The sequence below is a fragment of the Crocodylus porosus genome, unplaced genomic scaffold, assembly GCF_001723895.1.
Source record: "Crocodylus porosus isolate Cpor-Errol unplaced genomic scaffold, CroPor_comp1, whole genome shotgun sequence".
In the NCBI taxonomy this organism is placed as follows: Eukaryota; Metazoa; Chordata; order Crocodylia; family Crocodylidae; genus Crocodylus; species Crocodylus porosus.
The window spans coordinates 25,341,066-25,360,115 of record NW_017728909.1 but is presented as its reverse complement, the minus strand read 5'-3'; the positions used below and the strand labels follow the sequence as shown (position 1 = coordinate 25,360,115).

The 19,050-nt window shown below is 39.6% G+C and overlaps 1 protein-coding gene across 1 annotated transcript in view; it reads left to right on the top strand.

Annotated features, from left to right (window-relative positions):
• The window catches only part of LMBRD2 (LMBR1 domain containing 2), a 38,307-nt gene extending 27,477 nt beyond the window's left edge, over positions 1 to 10,830 (top strand). Inside the window, exons 15-19 of the mRNA XM_019531956.1 lie at positions 3,336 to 3,439; positions 4,949 to 4,995; positions 7,042 to 7,144; positions 8,504 to 8,633; positions 9,690 to 10,830. Coding sequence (XP_019387501.1) covers positions 3,336 to 3,439; positions 4,949 to 4,995; positions 7,042 to 7,144; positions 8,504 to 8,633; positions 9,690 to 9,750 — 445 coding nt within the window. The 3' untranslated portion in view covers positions 9,751 to 10,830. The remainder of the gene's footprint in view (positions 1 to 3,335; positions 3,440 to 4,948; positions 4,996 to 7,041; positions 7,145 to 8,503; positions 8,634 to 9,689) is intronic.
• Positions 10,831 to 19,050: the final 8,220 nt, after the last annotated feature.

Below are 19,050 nucleotides of genomic sequence, written 5' to 3'. Positions count from 1 at the left end.
CCAAGTTGCCATCCACTATACTACATTCCTCACCAATTCTTCCCTGTTTGTGAGCAGCAGGTCAAGAAGACCATGGCCCCTAGTTGGTTGCTCCAGCATTTGAATGAGGAAGTTGTCCCCAAACCTCTCCCAAACCTTCCTGTATTGCCTGTGCGCTGCTGTATTGGTCTTCTAGCAGATGTCAGGGTGATTTGAAGTCTCCCATGAGAACCAGGGCTTGTGATTGGGGAAACTTCCACTAGCTGTTTCAAGAATGCCTCATTCACTTCATTCTCCTGGTCTGGTGGCCTATAGCAGACCCCACCACGACATCACCCTTGTTGCTTACCCCTCCAACCCTAACCCAGAGACGCTCAACAGGCTTATCTCCAGTTTCATATTGGAGCTCTGAGCAATCATACAGCTCTTTTACATAAAGTGCAACTCCCCATCTTTTTCCTTGCCAGTCTTTCCTGAACAGTTTGTACCCATCCATGACAGTGCTCCGGTCATGCGAGCTCCCACCAAGTCTCTATTATTCCAGTCATGTCATAGTGCCGTGACTGTGCAAGGACTTCCAATTCTTCCTGCTCATTTCTCAAGCTCTGTGCATCTGTGTACAGGCACCTGAGGTAACTAGTTGATTGCCCTGAATTCTCAGGAAGTATGAGAGCACCTCCCCTGGTGCCCCCTCCTGCTTGCTCTTCCTTCAGGTCAACTACTTCCCCACTTACCTCAGGGCTTTGGTCTCCATCCCGTGGCAAACTTAGTTTAAAACCCTTCTCACTAGGTTAGCAAGGCTGTCGGTGAAGATGCTCTTCCCTCTCTTGTTCAGGTGGTTCCCATCTCTTCCTAGCAATCCTTATTTGAAGAACATCCCATGGTCAAAAAGTCAAATCCCAGCTGGTAACACCACCTGTGCAGCCAGGTATTGATCTGCAGGATGCACCTGCCCCTGCCTGGGCCCTTTCTCTTGACCAGAAGGATTAAAGAGGATACGACCTGAGCCTCCATCCCCATCCCCTTCACCTGGGTGCCCAGAGCCCCATAGTCACTTTTGATCCACTCAGGGTCTCCCTGGCAGAATTGTTGGTGCCCACGTGGATGAGCAGCACGAAGTAGTAGTCAGAAGGCAGGATGAGTGAGTAACCCCTCCATGACAACTCGGATCCAGGCTTTGGGCAAGCAGCAGACTTCCTGAGACAACAGGTCAGGTCAGCAGATGGCTCCCTTTGTCCCCTGCAGAAGGGAGTCTGCAACCACCACCACCCAGGCAGGACCTGGTGCATTCTTGTTTTTTTCTTGGTGGTGGTTGTCTCAATCCTTTCCACCTTGGTGAGGTCTGGCCTGTCCTCCTCCTCCAAAAGAATGTGCTTCTTCCTCTCTGTTGCCAGGGATGCATATCTGTTCTTCAGACTAAAACAGTTTCAGTTCAGATCACAACAGTTCACTCAGATTATAACAATTCTTTTCTGTAGAAGAAATCTCTTATCTGTTTAGTCCAACAGTCTGAAACTGCAGATTAAAAATATATCTATTTTGCAGCATAAATAATAGTGAAATATACTTGAAAGCAAATCAGGTGCATTTATAAGACCAAAGATCAGCACTTGTCCCCTTGAAAAGAAAACAAAAATGGTTTTAGCTGAGGCAGATCATCAACTTGTGGACTAGGATAGCCTGGGGTCTCTATCTGGGCTGGAGCTGCCCCCCTCCCAATGCCAACAATCAGCTGATTATCAGCATGAGCAGTGTGATCTGGCATGAAGCAGCCCCAGGTGTCACATTCATTTTGGGGCTGGTTTTCAACACACCTTAAAGATACCTTGTATTTGGAACAGCTTTGCTGCTAGTTTCCCATTTTATTGCACTATTAATTGGCTGAATGTATGGCAAGGCTATTATTTATGCTCAGATTAACACATTAATCATAGTTTCATAGTTGGTAGGGTCGGAAGGGACCTGAGCAGATCATCAAGTCCGACCCCCTGCCATGGCAGGAAAGAGTACTGCGGTCAGACGACCCCGGCAAGGTGATTGTCTAGCCTTGTCTTAAAGACCCCCAGGGTAGGAGCCAGCACCGCTTCACTTGGAAGTTGGTTCCAGATCCTAGCCGCCCTGACAGTGAAGTAGCGCCTCCTGATGTGTAATCTGAATTTACCCTCTGCCAGCTTGTGACTGTTATTTCTAGTCACTCCTGGTAGTACTCAGAGGTGGGGTGGGGAGAACAGGGACTTCCCCAATGCCTGCTGGTCCCCTCTGACCACTTTGTAACAGGCCACTAGATCCCCCCTCAGCCTTCTCTTATGGAGGCTGAACAGGTTCAGGTCCCGTAGCCTATCTTCATAGGGCCTGCCCGATCATGCTATAACTGTAAGGACCTTACTCTGTTTTAAGAGTTTTGTATTTATTTGAATCTAAGGGTGCCCCCTTCCCCACCCCCCAGTCAGCATGGGTGGGAGGGAAGCCCCTAGTCCTAGATTTGCATACAAAGTCGGAGGGGAGGAGGCAGGGAGTTTCTGCATCTCTGGCTCTGGCCCTGAGCCTGGTTGGGGCCAGAATCACACCCACAGCACCCATTTCTCCTATCCCTGCCTACCCACTTCACTGTCAAGTGCAGCTTGGCTCCAGCTTATGCTAGATTTCCTCCTGGGCACAGACTACATGGAAACTCTGTCCCCTGTCCAGGCAAACAGCAGCTTTAACACTACTGTGTGGCCTGGCTCGTGCTGCACTCTGTGACCCAGGAGGGAATAGAGCCTGAGCAGCGTCTGACAGTAAGAGGGAAGAGGCAAAGGTTTTGGGGATCAGGGGCAGAAGAGGCAGAGTCTGGGGGTGGGGAAGGGAACAGAGACTGTGGGCAGCTGGGGGTGGGAGGGCAGAAAGGCTATGAGGGAGGGAATGGTGGGGGGACAGACACTGTTTTCCCTGCTGTAGTAGTGGGGAGGGATGAACTTAAAACAGTTTTCTGATAATTGGATTATATATCTGGAAAACTAGAACAAATGTATACATTTTCCATATACAGAATATAATTATTGGGGGGTCATCTTATATTTGTGTAAATATAGTATAATCCTAGTAAAAGGGAACACTTCTCATATAAACTTGCTTTCATTTTAATGCATATTTCTGATTTAATGTAATTTACAAGGCTTTTATAGCCTAATTTATGCGTTGTTCCTGGAACAGATAGATGTACCTGTTTTGTGTTCTGAATTCTCACTTTGTGAAAATGTGCAAGTGCTGTAAATGTAAAATTCTCTGATCCTCAATGCATATTGATGATCCAAACTAGAAAGGAAATTGCCAAACCCTGTTCTGAATTAAAAGAGAGATCCTCTTCTTTCTCCCAGTTTAGGAACTCGCTGTCTGAATCTTCTGGGATTCCAGCAGTTCATGGGAGACAGTGAAATGACTTCTGACTTAATTGATGAAGGAAAAGAATTAATCAGAAGAGGTAAGACTGTTATCTTGCATTGCTTGCCAGAAGTGATAGGAGCACTATAAGTGTCTAAAATGCAGTTGTATAGCAACAGGAGTGAAGGTTGTATAGCAGCATAATTTATGGCTTTTCCGTACTTTGCTTCAAAATCTTAAAATTGTTTATATAACCTTACCTATAGTTATACTGCTTTTCAAATCTGTCTTGTAAGCAGCTTTAAGGGGAGACCTAAAGAAATCTTGGGTTATACAAGAACCAGTGTGTTTGATTCATTGGTACTGAATTATTGCTGTCCCATAGTGGCCAGCTAGTATGCTTGTAGTATTCTGATCTTTCACATGGGATAGTTAACATCTCTGTCTTTCAATAAAAACTAAATTTTGCTTTTTCATAGGAGTAAGAATAATAGCCTAGCTGTTCTCTCCTAATTCTTGACACTCAAATTAAATTTCTCCCTTAACTTTACTTGCAGTTTCAACTGAATATTGTATTTTTTATTACTGATACTTGGAGCTATGTATCATTATTGAGTGTTGCTCAGGTAATTATTTCAAACCTGTTTTTCATTAATAGATGAAGTAATTGTTGTGTTTTATCCCTTTGAGATCTTCAGTCTTAACTAAATCATAAAAGTGCAACTAATTCAGGTTCTTATGTGAAACATGTTATGGCAATGTATAGTAATTCTTTTCTAATAACTGAATCAGAGCATAAGCTTCTGTGAGCAAGATCTCACTTCATTAAATGGCATGAAATGAGCTCTTGCTCATGAAAGATTATGCTTCTCTGATTCGGTTAATCTATAAGGTGAAGCTCTACCCTGCTTTCTGCCTGACTACTTCTTACTAATATGGCTAATAACCTATTTTTTTCGTTAAATACATTATGTAAGGACTCTAGACATCTAAGGTGAAGTTGCTTGTTCTGAATGAAGTTTTCTTTGGAAGAAACATTTTCCTACTCTCTTGTTAAGCAGTTAACCATCATAGGTTTGCAGAAGATCTGTTTTGAAAGGATAGCAGGTTTGAAGTTGTATCTTTACATTTTACAAAGCTATCTAATGGTGTCTTCTATTTAGTTTGATTTTTAGGACTGCCACATCTTTGAGGCTTATGTATTTTTTTTAGTTGCTTGTTTGTTTGCTAGTATTGTCATTTCTCTGTCAGGGATCCTCAGTCTAAACTTCTAAATATTAGGAGTAATACTCCTTTTTCTGTCCAATCTCTTAATACTCAGAATTATGTTCCTTGTTTTCAAATATATTCTACATTGTTATACATTTGATATGAGTTCCAACTAAGCTTATCGATACGGATAAACTGCTGATTTTAAACTTTGTCCCAGGAAAATTATTGAGCAATTATTACTGAAAAGTGTTCTGTTTTCCTTTAATCACTTTTGAAGTGTCAGTAGCATTTTATTCCAGTTCCTTAAACATAAAATCTGTGTTGCTTTAATATTCATATCACTATTGATATTTATTGCTCTGTAGTTAAATAAAATGTTTTATTTTCTTTTTTCTAGAGAAAAGAAAACGGCAACGGCAAGAAGAAGGAGAAAACAGAAGAAGGGTATGAGACTTATTTTTGAAAGTATTGTACTCTTTTTTGTAATGCATTAGAAGTTTCCACTAGAACAACTTTCTGTAAGTAGGGAATAGGAAAGCTTTTTTTTTTTTTGGCAAATATTTTTTTAATCAAAAACCATGGGTTTGGGTATCCCCAGACTATGATGAATAAATTCAATCCAAATTTCCAGAGTTAACTTTTTCTGTTTGTAAAAGACTTTACAGGACTAGATTATCAAAGAAGAACTGGTCATATAGTTGGTTTTTTCCTCCTTTTAGGCAACTCAGCTAGGATATGGGAATTTCCCTCATCTGACTGGTGGGCTTTAAACCTGCCTTAATTGCCTTCCACGAAATTCCCCAGCAATCATGGTAGAGCATGTTCTGGAGTGGTTTGCTCTTACCATTTTAAATGGATCCAATTTGTTTTTTTTTAAAAAACATTTAAGGTTTTGTTAGTTTGTTTATTAGTAGAGGGATTTCAAGTATGAGGCACTTAAGTCATGCTTGCTGTTCTTGTCAACCTTCACCCCCCATTTCCAGTGACTAAATATTCAGTTCGGACATTTGTGCCAGGAGAGAAGCCTTTCTTAGAGGACCAACAGCTGTACAGTCGAGATCTATTTTTGATAAGAAAAGAACTGGGTCTTTACAGCCTGCCCCCTTCCCAGGCATGGGCCCTTTTGTGCTGCCTGGTTATAGAGTTTGCCTATGGAGCTCCCCAGCCATGGAGCTGGAATGTATGGATATTCTAGCTCCTGGGCAATTCTTCTACCAGTAAGAATTTCTGAAGGTAGAAATGAACGTCTGTCACTTGGTTCTCCATCTATCTTCATGACTTGCTTTTTATTTATTTTCCTAAATAAATTGATAGAATGTTTTGCAGCTTGTGTATGTCCTTGAACGCATAATGCAGTTCTGCAAGGAATCAAAGCTGCAGTACCAGGCAACAGTATATAGAGTGGGTGTTGCAGTGCATCTGGTTTATTGAAAATCTGCATTGACTTAATTTTGAAAGGTTATTTTCTACATGCATATCCTACACTGTACAGATACAAAAATAATTGGTCATAACCAATTTCATCCTTTCCAAGCTATTCTTAACAGTCCTAAAATTGTAATTGGCCACAAAAATCTTCTGTAACCTAGAACAGAAGATACTCAGTGGGCATAAATTGGTATAATGACTTTGCTGGAGCTAGGCCAGTTGTTTTTCCACTGGTAAGTTTTGTGTGTGTGTTTTTCACAAGAATTATTTCCCACAGATTGTAACAGGAATTTTATTTGACTCAGAAAAGTAACAAGTGGCTTTGGCTTCCCTTATATCTAGGGAGCAGAAATTTGACTGTACATCACAACACATAGTGCCACAATGGAGCTCACCAGGGTTACTGTATAGTTTACTTTCAGCCAAAGTTTTAATATGCTAGCCTGAGCTGTGGACATAGTATCCTACCAGCAGATGGAGACCAACCAAAAGTTAATTTCTCTCCTCATCTCTGTAGTGTGTACAAGTGATGCTGTAACTGATAGTCCAGAAATTATGTGAGACAGTTTTCTTAAAGTGATATTTTTACTGGACCAACTGGGTACTTCGGCTAGAGTTATTCAAGCTTTTGAATGCAAGACATTCTTCTTCAGGTCTGACCAGAACAAGCCAAGCACAGCATTGCCAGCTATACTGTGGATACCAATCAAAGAAGTCGTTGCCTCATCTTTATAGAGCACAGTGGTTTAGTGCTCTTTGACTGGTTAGTTAATATGTAGTTAACATACATGATGGTTCTTACTTCAGAAAAAGACCACTACTGAAGCACATTTTTAGTGAAACATTTTTGAAAATCAAGAGTTTTATCTTGATTTAATATTTCTGGTGCAGCAAGGCACAGAATCTCACAGGATGAATGTGTAATATGTTTTTATAGTTATTGGAGGGTGAATAACCAAAGTTTATAGATCTAGAGACTTGATTCATTCTAGGTAATGATTTAAGGTGACTATTTATGTGTGATTATTCATGTGGTTCAAATTAGTGTATTTTCTCTGTCAGGAATGGAAAGAACGATATGGAAATAGAGAAGATTCTACCAGAAACAGAAATGTTCACACAGATCAAAAAGAATCTAGTTTCTCAGAGCCCAGCACAAATAGACGTAAGTCATGTACATTTTAAAAACAAAAAACCCCAAAACACCTTTCATTGGCACAGTACCACCTGGAAAAATAACAGTTGGTTTGCTGCTTGCTGTCTAGCTGCTATGGTGGATTAGACAAAGGGCCCTTCTGTTTACTACGGGAACAGCAATAAGTCTTCAGGACATGGCAGTCTGACCCCCCTTTCTGGCCTGTGGGGGGTGTTCTGAGACTTTTAGATTGTTCTTGGACTCTGGGATATGTAGCCCTTGAACGTATATCAGCAGCCTCAACCTAAAAATTAAGGTTGTTGACTGTTCTGGGGATTTTGAAATATATAGAATTTAATGTTTTAAAACCTCTGGTCATCCATGTTGTGAAGGTAATCTTCCAAATGAGCTGTCACGGCAATTCAGTTTAATGCATATTTAGCATGTTGAGTAAACAAACTAATGTATACATTTCTAGTTTTCATAACCTGTAGGAATCTAGTGTATGCTACATCCTCTTGTTTGTTTCTTAGATGAGAACAGTAAGATGTTGGTCAGACTCTTAAAGTAGGCAATATGTTTTTACATTTGAATTCTTGTATATTTTTCATATTTTCCCAATAGTTTTCAAAAGCAGGACATGAATGGTCTTGTGCAAATGCACAAGTCCAGAAAATGCAACTGAACATCAGTTAACATGTACAACTGACTAGGCCTGAAATGTCCAATTAAGAAAGTATATTTCACCTATAGTTTACCTGTGACTGTTCCATGGTACACATGTTAAAATAGAAGTGTTACAGGTTATATGTTGTATGACTGAATAGCCAATGTGATTTCAGTCTTACACAAACCGTATGGAGCCTTGCAAGTTATGACAAAAGCTACACCAGCAGCTGTGATTAAGACCTGTATGATTAAATTGTATTGTTTTCATTCACTGGTACCTCTTCTTAACAAAGAAATAAATTATTATTTCTGCATGCATAGACACCCATCCTTTGTTCAGAGGTACACATTTTTATTTGGTTTGTTTTTAAGAAACACTAGTTTTTAACTTACTGTTTAGTTACTCTTCTTGAAAAATATGAAGACTGTATTTTCTAATGGAGAGAGTTCCTGTTATAGTTCAACTCTTCATGGAAATAATCCCACTGAAAAGAGCCTGTGATAAAATTTGGTGGAAATTGAGGCTTTTGCCCATTTTGAAAAATTTCAGGGGTTCTCAAGTAGTAGTTGGAAATCTGAGCATCCAGTTATGATCGGCATCACAAATTGAATGTAGTCAAAATTAGGGGGTTTTCTTTGGACGACATCAGTTTTATTCTGTAATTTTACACATCTTACAAAGTGTTGTTTTTTTGCTTTGTGTTTTTTTAAAACATCCAGCACTGTCTAAATACACCAGGTCAAATGGCAAGACTGAGAGGGATAGAATAGAACTTCTCCAAGATGCAGAACCTTTGGATTTTAATGCAGATACTATTACTGATGATCCTCTTGAATCAGACTCAGGAAGGTAAGGAAGTTTAATATCTTGTCTAAGGCACCTGCTATACATTGCATATATTATGCAGTTAACTAGTTAATTGCACAATAAATTGAGACCGGCCACAAGTGCTAAGTAATTATCACACCATAAAATGTCCATCCAACTATAAAAAGGGTCAACCACCTATAAAGTTAGTGCTTGAAAATGTATAACAACTTTATAGCTGGTCTCTATCCAGCTTTAATTTGAATGTATGGCAGAGCCCTATGTAAAATATTTGTACTTTTCCAAAAATATTTGCTCCATGAGAGAATTCGGGTTTTTGCTTAGCATTTGTAGTTCTTAAGATCACTAGGGCAGTGTTTGAAATCTCCTGAAACGTAATGCTTCTGGTTTCCCCCTCAATCTCCCAAATGTCTAATGGGTCTAACTAATTTATTTCAGTTAATAGTTTTGACATGCATGTCTTCATACTGAGTTTACATCTGAGAAATATCTCCCATAGAGACAGGTGAAGGAGCCAAAGAGTGTGAAATCCTATAATATACACTGTCACTTGCACTTAATGATTGGTTGGTTTTTAGCGCTCTAGTAATGCTTCAAATTATTCCTCACCTACAACTCTTATACTGAAGCAAAGAACAGTCATTAAGTGTATCAGAAAATACAAGAAAAAATAATATACAGTATCTATATATTTTTCTTTGCATAGTCGCACTGAATTTATATGAGCCAACAGTTGCACTTTCAGTATGGTCCTGCCACTATTGTGAAGTCAATGCAAAATTCTCATTAATTTCATTAGGGTCAGGATTTCATGCTTGATTTATATACCTGTACATTTGTATTACCTGTTTTCAACTCGGCGGCAAACAAAATTACATTATCATTTTACTCTAAATACAGCAAGATTGAACAATTTGAGTTTCAGATAGCTAATTCTATATATAGTATTCAGTGGCTTACTGGCATGTCAAATACTGTAATTAAAGTCTGTTTTATCCAGACTCCACAGGAGACTTGGGGGCTTTTATTCCATCTCTGTGACTTTTTACACACAGTTTCTTAACGTTTGTCTTTCAGGTATCAACCTGGTGGAAGGTATTTGTCAATGTCACGAAGTAGAATATTTGATGACGTCTAAATCCAGTAGTGCTTCAGAAAACTTAATGGAAATAAGTCTCTCATTCATTATTTGAAAAATACTGTAATTGTACCATATCTTTGAACCAAAAATGCCCTCTCCTTTCAACAAATAAAAAAGGAAAATGAAGGAACAAACAAACATTTTATAATCCACCTTGAATAACTTTACCAGTCTACTATGAACACGAATATGCTTCTCCTGTTAACAGGTATTATACATCTGTGTGGTAGGTTGTTTTTCTCCCCTACCATAACTAGGATGACAGAAATCAATTTCTCTTAAGTGATAGAATAGACTACATTTTATATGTACAAATAGGGCTCGATTTACACTTTTATGTCAAATTTTACTGCTGATTTTTCCTTTCTTGAAATAAGGAATTGATAAGATACTCTGAGAGAAATCTAATGCATCCTAAGTGCAGTTATATCAATTACTGTAGTAAATACCCTGGAACAGCTGTCTGTTTTGAACTTTAAGCCTCATCCAAGGTCCACTGAAATCAGTGAGAAATCTGCTTTTGACTTCAGTGTCCTTTGAATTAGGCCTTTTATGAGTATGAGAGATTGAATGGTAATTTTGTACAAAACACAGTAGCATAAGATGTGAAGGGGCTTGCACATCAGTCATAGAACTTAGAATTTTTTTTTTCCTCTTTCAACACTACCTGCAGATGGCATTGGCATATGTAAATAATTCAGATTCAATATAGACAGGTACTTTCATTATCACTGTCATATAAGCATGTGTGCAATAGCAGGAATGCATCCTCCGGGTATGGTGGCTGTTTGAGATATTTTGTTTACAGTAGTAAGATGAAAATCTTGGCACATTGGTCTTGTAGGTATAAAAATATTTAATGTGAAATTTGAATAAAATTTTAAATGTTACAATTTTGCACTTATTTATAGTACAGTTTTAAATGCTGAATCTTCACTTTGAAATAAGTGAACAATGTAGTGTGACTAGTTATTGGTAAATATTTTTGACATCTTAACTCCACTGCCTTGTATAAGGTATCTGTCCTTTGAGGTGCCTGTGTTTTACAGTAAGTAGTCTGTCTGTCTGCAAAAAGAAATAAAACAACTTGTTCATTCAATTGCCATTCAAAAAGCTGCCAACCAGAAATAGTATAAAAATGCTTAAATTTAATAGTCGGTGTAGGCGGGAATATTTTAAAACCATAGTTGGTTGAATGAATTTTAAAGTATAAGGTAAAAGGTATAGTAGTGTTACTATTTGTGGGGAGCGGGGAGGGAGATATCAATTTAATTTTGCTTTGTTTGTAATTTTAAGTCGCACTTAATTTTTTTTTTTTATTTTGTGGGGGAGGGCAGGGGGTTAATTTTTACCACACTAGGTTTTTTTTTTTTCCTCATGTACATTTACTGCACAACAGTGTTGAAAACCAAAATAGAAGATGTCATTTTTTTCTCTTGAACACTTGAACAATGCATGATTTTAATTCAGAATCCTGATCTCAGATAAGTGCGCCATTCCAGCTGAAATTAGGAGACATTTGCAGTGATTTAAGCGTGTTATTTCTGGACCACTTCTCAGAGGACTTTGTTTCAAAGGTCATTGTTGAGTACCTGTATGGTGCAATACAGTGTCATATAAAGATACTAGACACAAAGGGCTCCAATACATGTGCAGGGAGCAGACGCAATTGATCAAGTCTACTGGAACATAGTAATTACTGTGCTTCAGCAGACTCCAGCATCACATGCATCAGCACCCCTGCGCTGAAGAATGGCAGTGTGGCATTTTAGAGCTTTTTTTAGCTTTAGTTCAAAGCACCCTGCTGCAATTTTTTAGTGTGGGGGCACTGATACACATGAAGCTTTTGGAGCTGTGCTAATTAAAGCACCCTGCCTCCCAGAGCATGTCTATAAACACCCTAACAGTGGAACCTAGAAGCAGGACAGCTACATTAATGCAGTGCTATCCTGGGCTAATAAGCCCAACGTCTCAGCAGAGCTGCTTAGCATGCAGTGCATTACACAAGGTGGGTGTGCTGTGCTGGTTCCAGAGCTAGCATGGGATGCCTCTGCATGGCATTGCCTTGTGCCTGATAGACATACCCTGGTAAACAGAGTAGTTCCTGTTTGTGGTGTGTATGGCATACGTTTGAAATGCAGATTATGTGTACCCTGGAAGACTCTGTGGTGACTGGAGCATTTGATGACAGCACCACAAACTGGAAGCTAAGCAACTGAGAAGGAGAGAGATTTTATTGAGACCTGCATACTGATATATTAGTAACTATTTAACTCAATAAATATATTTGAGATGTATGATCTGTAGTACATTCTACTTATACCTCTCTTCCAGTTAAGGTAGGACTATTCACAATGTACATGCTTAAAACTCAAGAAATATTTCAGCAGAGCTATGAGTGACTAAATCTGGATTTCCCTCTTTTCTTAAAAGAAAAACCCTGGGATTTTATTAATCTAGATGCCTGAAGTTTAAAAATAAAACTTCATAAAAAGGGCAAAAAGCACAAGTCCTTCAGCAATGCTTTGTAAACTGCATTTGAAAGAAGAAGTTTCTCTTTCGCTATTAATTGGTGATGATGAAAGGAAGCACTTTATTCTGGTTGCTCATGAATGTACTGATCCAGATGTCAAATTTCAGCATAGTTAATGGAGCTTGAGCCTGCTTTGGCTTTCATGGAAGTAGACTGAATATTTGCTAATGATTTCGTAGGAAACGCAATGAAATGCTTGTATAGAAAAACTAGCTAGCCCTGTGTCTGGACTTCCTAGTGACATTTTTCAAAGCATTTAGCAAAGCTATTTGTATAAATTAACACTAATCAGATTCCAGTGACTAACACAAATACAGATATGGAAATTCAGCCCTTAACCGAGGCAGGAATGTTTAGGCTTTATCAGGGTATGGTACTGTGAACAAATTAGTGGTTTTCTATCAAGCATAAGAATAAAACTTTTCATTTTGTTTATTGACCCCTAAAATAAGAGTTTAAGAGGATGGTGGTTGTATTGAAGTGGTTTTTAGTTCCCAGATTTCAGGCGTTATCGAGGTAAATGGAATGAGATCTTAGCTCTAGAGAAGTCAGTGGAAAAATTCTCATAGACTAGAATGGGGCCAGGATTTCACCACGAGCTTGTAATCCTGATTAAATATCAAATGATATTTAACTTATATTCAGAATTTGGACTATGATGGAACACCACAGATGATGGAATTTGATAGAAAGCACAACTAGGTGAGTTCATTAAATTGTATTTGCACCATAGACAGTGCTGTACTGCAGCTTATGCTAGCTTTAAAATAGTATGTCATCATATTTATATGAAACTGAAACATGTAAATTTATATTTTTCTTAAAACTTAACTGTATTCAATTCAGTTAAATTCCATGTGAGGTGCATCCTTCCTGTTTCTTACCCTGTTTGTCATACTTCCCTCTATCGTGACATTTTCCAAATATAGCAAGCTAAATACAGATTGGGATGCTTTCATGTCGGGGGTTGTAATACATGCAAAGTCTAAGTAAGCTTTGAAAAATTGGAATGCAAAATTAAGCTGCACAAAGAATCCAGCGTTGATGTTGGTCTATTTTTAAATAAACTTGCTGTTTCTATTAGATTTGTAATCCTGTATTGTCAGGCATTTAGATGTATCAAAAAACTGCATTTTGAAATACATTCTGGGCACCTTACTGAAATTTGGTCCATCTTGAAGCATTCAGAGGAAGGGAAACTTAAACTTTTGAGGGAAATAATGAACCTTTTTTTTAAATTGTGTACTGCTATAGTAAATGTTTAGAGAGAAATACAGCATGTTTTATCACTTATGTACAGGTTTCAAGTACTAATGAAGAACCTTCTCAACAGAATTTTTCACTGCTGTTAGTCTCATGATTGCAGAATCATGAACTGTTCTGCATTTCTTGCTGATCAGATAATATTCTTGTTAACTAATTGGTTATGATTACAGTATTATTAGGAATGAGAAAAAACTGCTATCTTTGTCAATATTTATATTCTTGCTATCATAGATGGAGAGAGAAAATATTATTGGGGGGGCTGAGTGCACATGTCAGCACGAGAACTACAGCTCCCATTGTGCTCTGCTCTGTGCAAGACATGTGCAGTTAGCCTCCTTTTCCTCAGCCACGCGGAGCTGGGCGTGCGTGGCTCGCCTGGCTGCATGCTGAGCAGCACCATTGTGCTGCTGCTGTCGCTGGCCTCTGTAAAATTAGTTTGAGGGGGATAAGCCCCTCCAAGCCACCAGCCTTCCACCACCACCTATGTTTGTTATACCACAGAGCCCCAATGACTATTTGTATGTTTGAAACTCAAAAAAATGTGATTTCATTATTCTCTAATTATGGTAACATGTATTTTTAATTAATTAAACTTGGAATGCTGTAAGTGTTATGTGAGGGGAGAAGTACACAGTTAATGTTCTAATATTTACCATTACTGTTAATTACTTGAGATGGAGGTACACTTAAAATATTTTACAGAATAATGGCTTATGAAAGAATTCTTTGTAATGAGTAAATCAAGTGTATACATCCTAACAATTAACAAAAACACTAGTTTTGATGCTGTATACTGTCTTCTAGGTTTTTAAAGTTGCTTTAATGCAAGAGTCATTAATCTTTACAGAATAATTTAGAAAGACAATCTGTAAGACTTCTGAGATTTTTAAATTTCCCTTTCTCTAATGTACTCTGTGGGAATACATACTGCTCTGCAGCAGTATTATGCCAGTACTACATGTGCCTCTAGCCAATTAGACTAGTCTGAGGTTGAAACACTCCTACATTTCTTCATCGTCTTAATATGAACCAACAATTCACAGCCCTCTTTCTCTACCGCCTCCCCTCCCCCCCCAAAAAAATTTGTACCAGAACCCCTGTTCCACTTAAATAACTACTAATATGTATATATGAACTGTTAACACTAATTATGCTGTATTATGTTTAGTCTCATTTTGTGTCAATCAAGGCAAGGTACACAACATTTGATAGTGTTAAACTTTTAGAAAATGTACTAAGAAGTGGCCTCATCACTTTAATGTGTCTGTTTTAACATCTTTATGACATGTAAATAGTGACTACTTGGATCATTATTTTGGGACCATGTCATACTCATAGAAAGTATAGTAGTTGGTATCTATCTTTTTTCCCCTCAAAGATTCTGAATGTAACAATTTCATTTCTCAGTGAAGTATGTGGGAGGTAATGGAATTACTTTTGTTTATACTATTTTAGTAAGACAAGACTTTATTCCACTTTCAAATGTGCATCAAGAATAGTCTGTAGGAGTGTTGCTTATGGATAGACTAGCTGCTTTTGCCTTATGATACAGGCATGGGAGTACATACCTTGCTCTGACACTTACTGAATTGATTTTGTTTTTCTGTGTAGCATTATTAAATTATTGACGTTCTGGATATATTTTTTGAATTGTATATATGACTGTCTAGCAGAATAGAAGGTTGTTTGCATGAAATAAATAATTTCTGCAATCCTATTACTAGTGTACTTTATGCATTCAGACTTTCTTCAGATACATTACTGATCTCTTCCAGAAAATAGTGCATCTTTTTTCATGTTATTTAGAAATAGGCTTGCTTCGCATCTCAACTGATTCAAAAAGCATCTTCATAAAACGAAATATGGAGTTGGTTTTCTGGCACAAGATGCAAGACCTTCCTCTGAGCTAGATGGCATCTTCTGATCAATCCAAACACTTCACAGAACATTCTAGGTATCAATTTAATTCTCATCCCTGTCATAACCTACAAACAAGTTTGTTTTTTTTTCTAGACTTTTTATAGTTTTTGGAATGCTTTTTTTGTACCCTGATGGACTTAATATAATGTCTTTCCAAAGGATCATGAATGCTGGGACTTATTTGTGAGCAGTAGTCACTTAAAGCTCAGTAGGCATATTCATGCTCCCTTCTTAATCTGACTATTCCTAATCCATTATGAAGCACTGACTGTGTCAAAGGGGTTTGGTAGACATGCACAGTTTGCTTTTCCAGTAGCCATAATTTCTTAAGCTAACCCCAGTTGATAGACTCTAGTCTAGCCCCTAGTTAGTTGTCATGAGAAACTGCTGAAAATAGCACCTTGTCAACATATGTTCACAGTAGTTCAAAGGAAATACCTGGAAGTTACAACATACTGGATACTGACCTGTTAAATATTGCATGTTTTACTTTTGTGTAGCAGTTTAAGTTAGTTATTTTTACTGTGGGCAATTTGGTAATGAGGCTAGTTTAGTGTGAGAGACAATTTCAGTTAATTACCGAAGTGGGCATTCTTTGAAGATCTCTTACTTCTTGCCATACAAATAAGTGGATTTATTCTTTTTTTATAAATGTGCACTCATCAGCCTAACATAGGAGTCATCTCTCAAGGTCAACATGAAGACACACAGTGGTGGTACAGCTGGCATACTTTTTTCGGTGGTTGGACTTCAGTTTTCCAAGTTGACAGGCTTCCCACTCTTCTTCCCCTTTACCCTTCCTTTAACATAGATTTTGATTTGTTTTTAATGGAAGAAAAAAGGACAGGTTTCAGAAGGTGTGAACCATGAGGTGTAATACCTGGCATTTGACAGCAATTGAATTACCTCAGTGATGAAACACTGTAGGCATTAGGAGTGTTAATTTACAAGGCCATTTCAAAAATCAGTGTTATTGACATGGCATGACCCCAGTGAATGAGACTACAAAGCAACATGTGCAGAGGAAAGACACTGGGTTGGCTGAACCAAGGACAGAGTGAGGGTACAGATGATGGGGGGGAGACAGGGAGGAAAGAGAGCAAGGTGTAGGAGAGAGAATGCTACCTGTGTCATCTGGTTCTTTCCTTATACTACAATAAAATATCCATCTTGCTGGGATTGTAGTTGGCAAGTCCAGTTTCATATCCCAGCATGCTTGATGGTTTGTGGATTACCCTAGAATTTCCTGCAACCTGTTAGACAGAGTTCTGCCAGCTGGTGCTGCTATACTGACAGACTATGAGAAATGTGACAGAAGTGAGTGCTGGCAAGAAAGGGAGAGAGTTGAGAAGTGCTAGTTTTTAGATAGTTAATGCAGGAAACAAAAAAAAATTTTTAAAGCTGCATTTTTTTCCCAGGCTAGCTTCCATCAGAGGTATAAATGGAGAAAGCCCAAAAAGAGCTATAAAACATTGTAATATAATCTTTGTGCAGTCTATACAAAGTCTAATTTTCTGCAGTAACTCATCTAAATTTTACCAGCTCCCTGTAAATTAGTCATACTAGTCACGTAACAAGATAGCAGCTATCTACTGTAACCTCTTTCACCCTAAAAGAAATGGTGCTATTAATATGTGACAGTGGCCTGTTCAAAGATCTGCATGCTCTCTTCCACCTGCAGAGGCTTAAATGTGCTATAATCCCTCTAACAGCTGCTCATTTTAAGCTAAATGTTGAAAGTCAAATAATTTACTTTACCTTAAAGACAGTATGCCCTCAAGGCATCAAATTCAGGGCCTGCTTCTCTAGTAATTACTCTCACTTATGTAGGAGTTTGACTTAATGAGCATGCCAGAGGAGTTGTTCACTACTGGTCTTTTAAGTTGTACCTTAGGGTACCAGTTGTACCCAATTTTGGGGCCCAAAACACTAAACATGCACTTAAGGATAAGTTCTTTTCCTAAAGGCTTTCTACTAGCAACATCTAGTCCTCTGAGAATCCAAGCTTCATAGTCAGAAAGGACCTAAACAGATCAGGTTGAACCCCCTGCCTTGGGCAGGAACAAGTGCAGGGTCATAACACCCAAGCCAAATATCTGTCCAGTCTCCTCTTGAAGACCCCCAAGGTAGGAGAGAGTACCACCTCCCTTAGGAGCCCATTCCAGAGCCTGACAGCCCTGACTGAAGTGTAAGGTCTCCTGATGTCCAGCCTGAACCTTCTCTCTAACAATTTGTAGTTGTTATTCCTAGTAACCCCAGGTGGTGCCTGGGGAAACAGAGCCTCCCCCAATTCCCACTGGTCCCCCCGGTGAGTGTGTAAACGGCTACCAGATCCCCTTTCAGCCTTCTCTTGTGGAGGCTGAATAAGTTCAAGCCCTTGAGCCTGTCTTCGTAGGGCCTGCCTCACTGCCCCTTGACCATGCAAGTGGGCCTCCTCTGGGGCCTCTTAATGCTAGCCATATCCCTCTTGAAGTGCAACACCCAGAACTGGATGCAGTACTCCAACTGTGGTCTGTCCAACGCCGCATAGAGGGGAAGGATCACCTCCCTGAACCTGCTTGTGATGCATCTGTAGATGCACAAGGTGCGGCTAGCCTTACTAACTGCTTCCTTGCATTGACAGCTCATATTCATCCTGGAGTCAACAATGACTCCAAGATCCCTTTCCGCCACCATGTTTACAAGAAGGGTGTTCCCCACAATGGCAGAAAGGGATCTTGGAGTCATTGTTGACTCCAGGATGAACATGAGCTGTCAATGCAAGGAAGCAGTGAGTAAGGCTAATTGCACCTTGTGCATCTGTAGATGCACAACAATTTAGCAAGTCAGTCTTCTTGTACTACTGTGCTGCATATGTAAATGACACTCAGATAGTTAGCAATTCAGCTCTACCAACCCTGCTTGACTTGGTCTATACTGAGGTTACTAACAGATGTTAAAAAAGCATGATGGGATCTGATGCAGGATCCCAACAATTGTGCTTCCTGCCATGCCGCACATGCATGGCAAAAGGCATGATTGTGGGATCAACCATCAGATTCCATCATGCCATATTGCCAGTGCCAGGGGAGCCCAGCTAGTTCTGGTCATTGATGGGGCTCTCAGCCCTGTCTGTGGGCACACAATAACCTAGGGGTAGGCAACGTTTTTTGGCTACCTTGGAGGGTGCCGGAGTGCTGGCATGGCAGAAAAACAAAATGAGGGCAAAGGGGTACATGGCAGGATGCCCTGATTGTGCCCCAGCCCTGCTGCCCTGGCCCCCAGCCCAGGCTCTGTAGCTGTCAGCAGCTACCCCAGCTCTGGGTAGCTGCTGGAGCCTGGGCTACTCCCAGCAGGGCTTGCAGCATCCCAGCTGCCTGCTGGGAGCAGCCCAGGCTCCCAACTGGCAGCAGATCCCCAGAGCCGAGGCTGACTGAAGCCGGGAGACTCCAAACAGCTGTGCCGGACTCCAGCATCAGCTCCGCACCGGTACGTGCCCCCACACATCAGAGCGGGTGGTGGGGGAGGGGCCTGAGGCAGTGAAGCTCCAGTCTCTCCTCTGCTCCCAGCATAGAGGTGATGGCAGGCTTCTGGAGCCC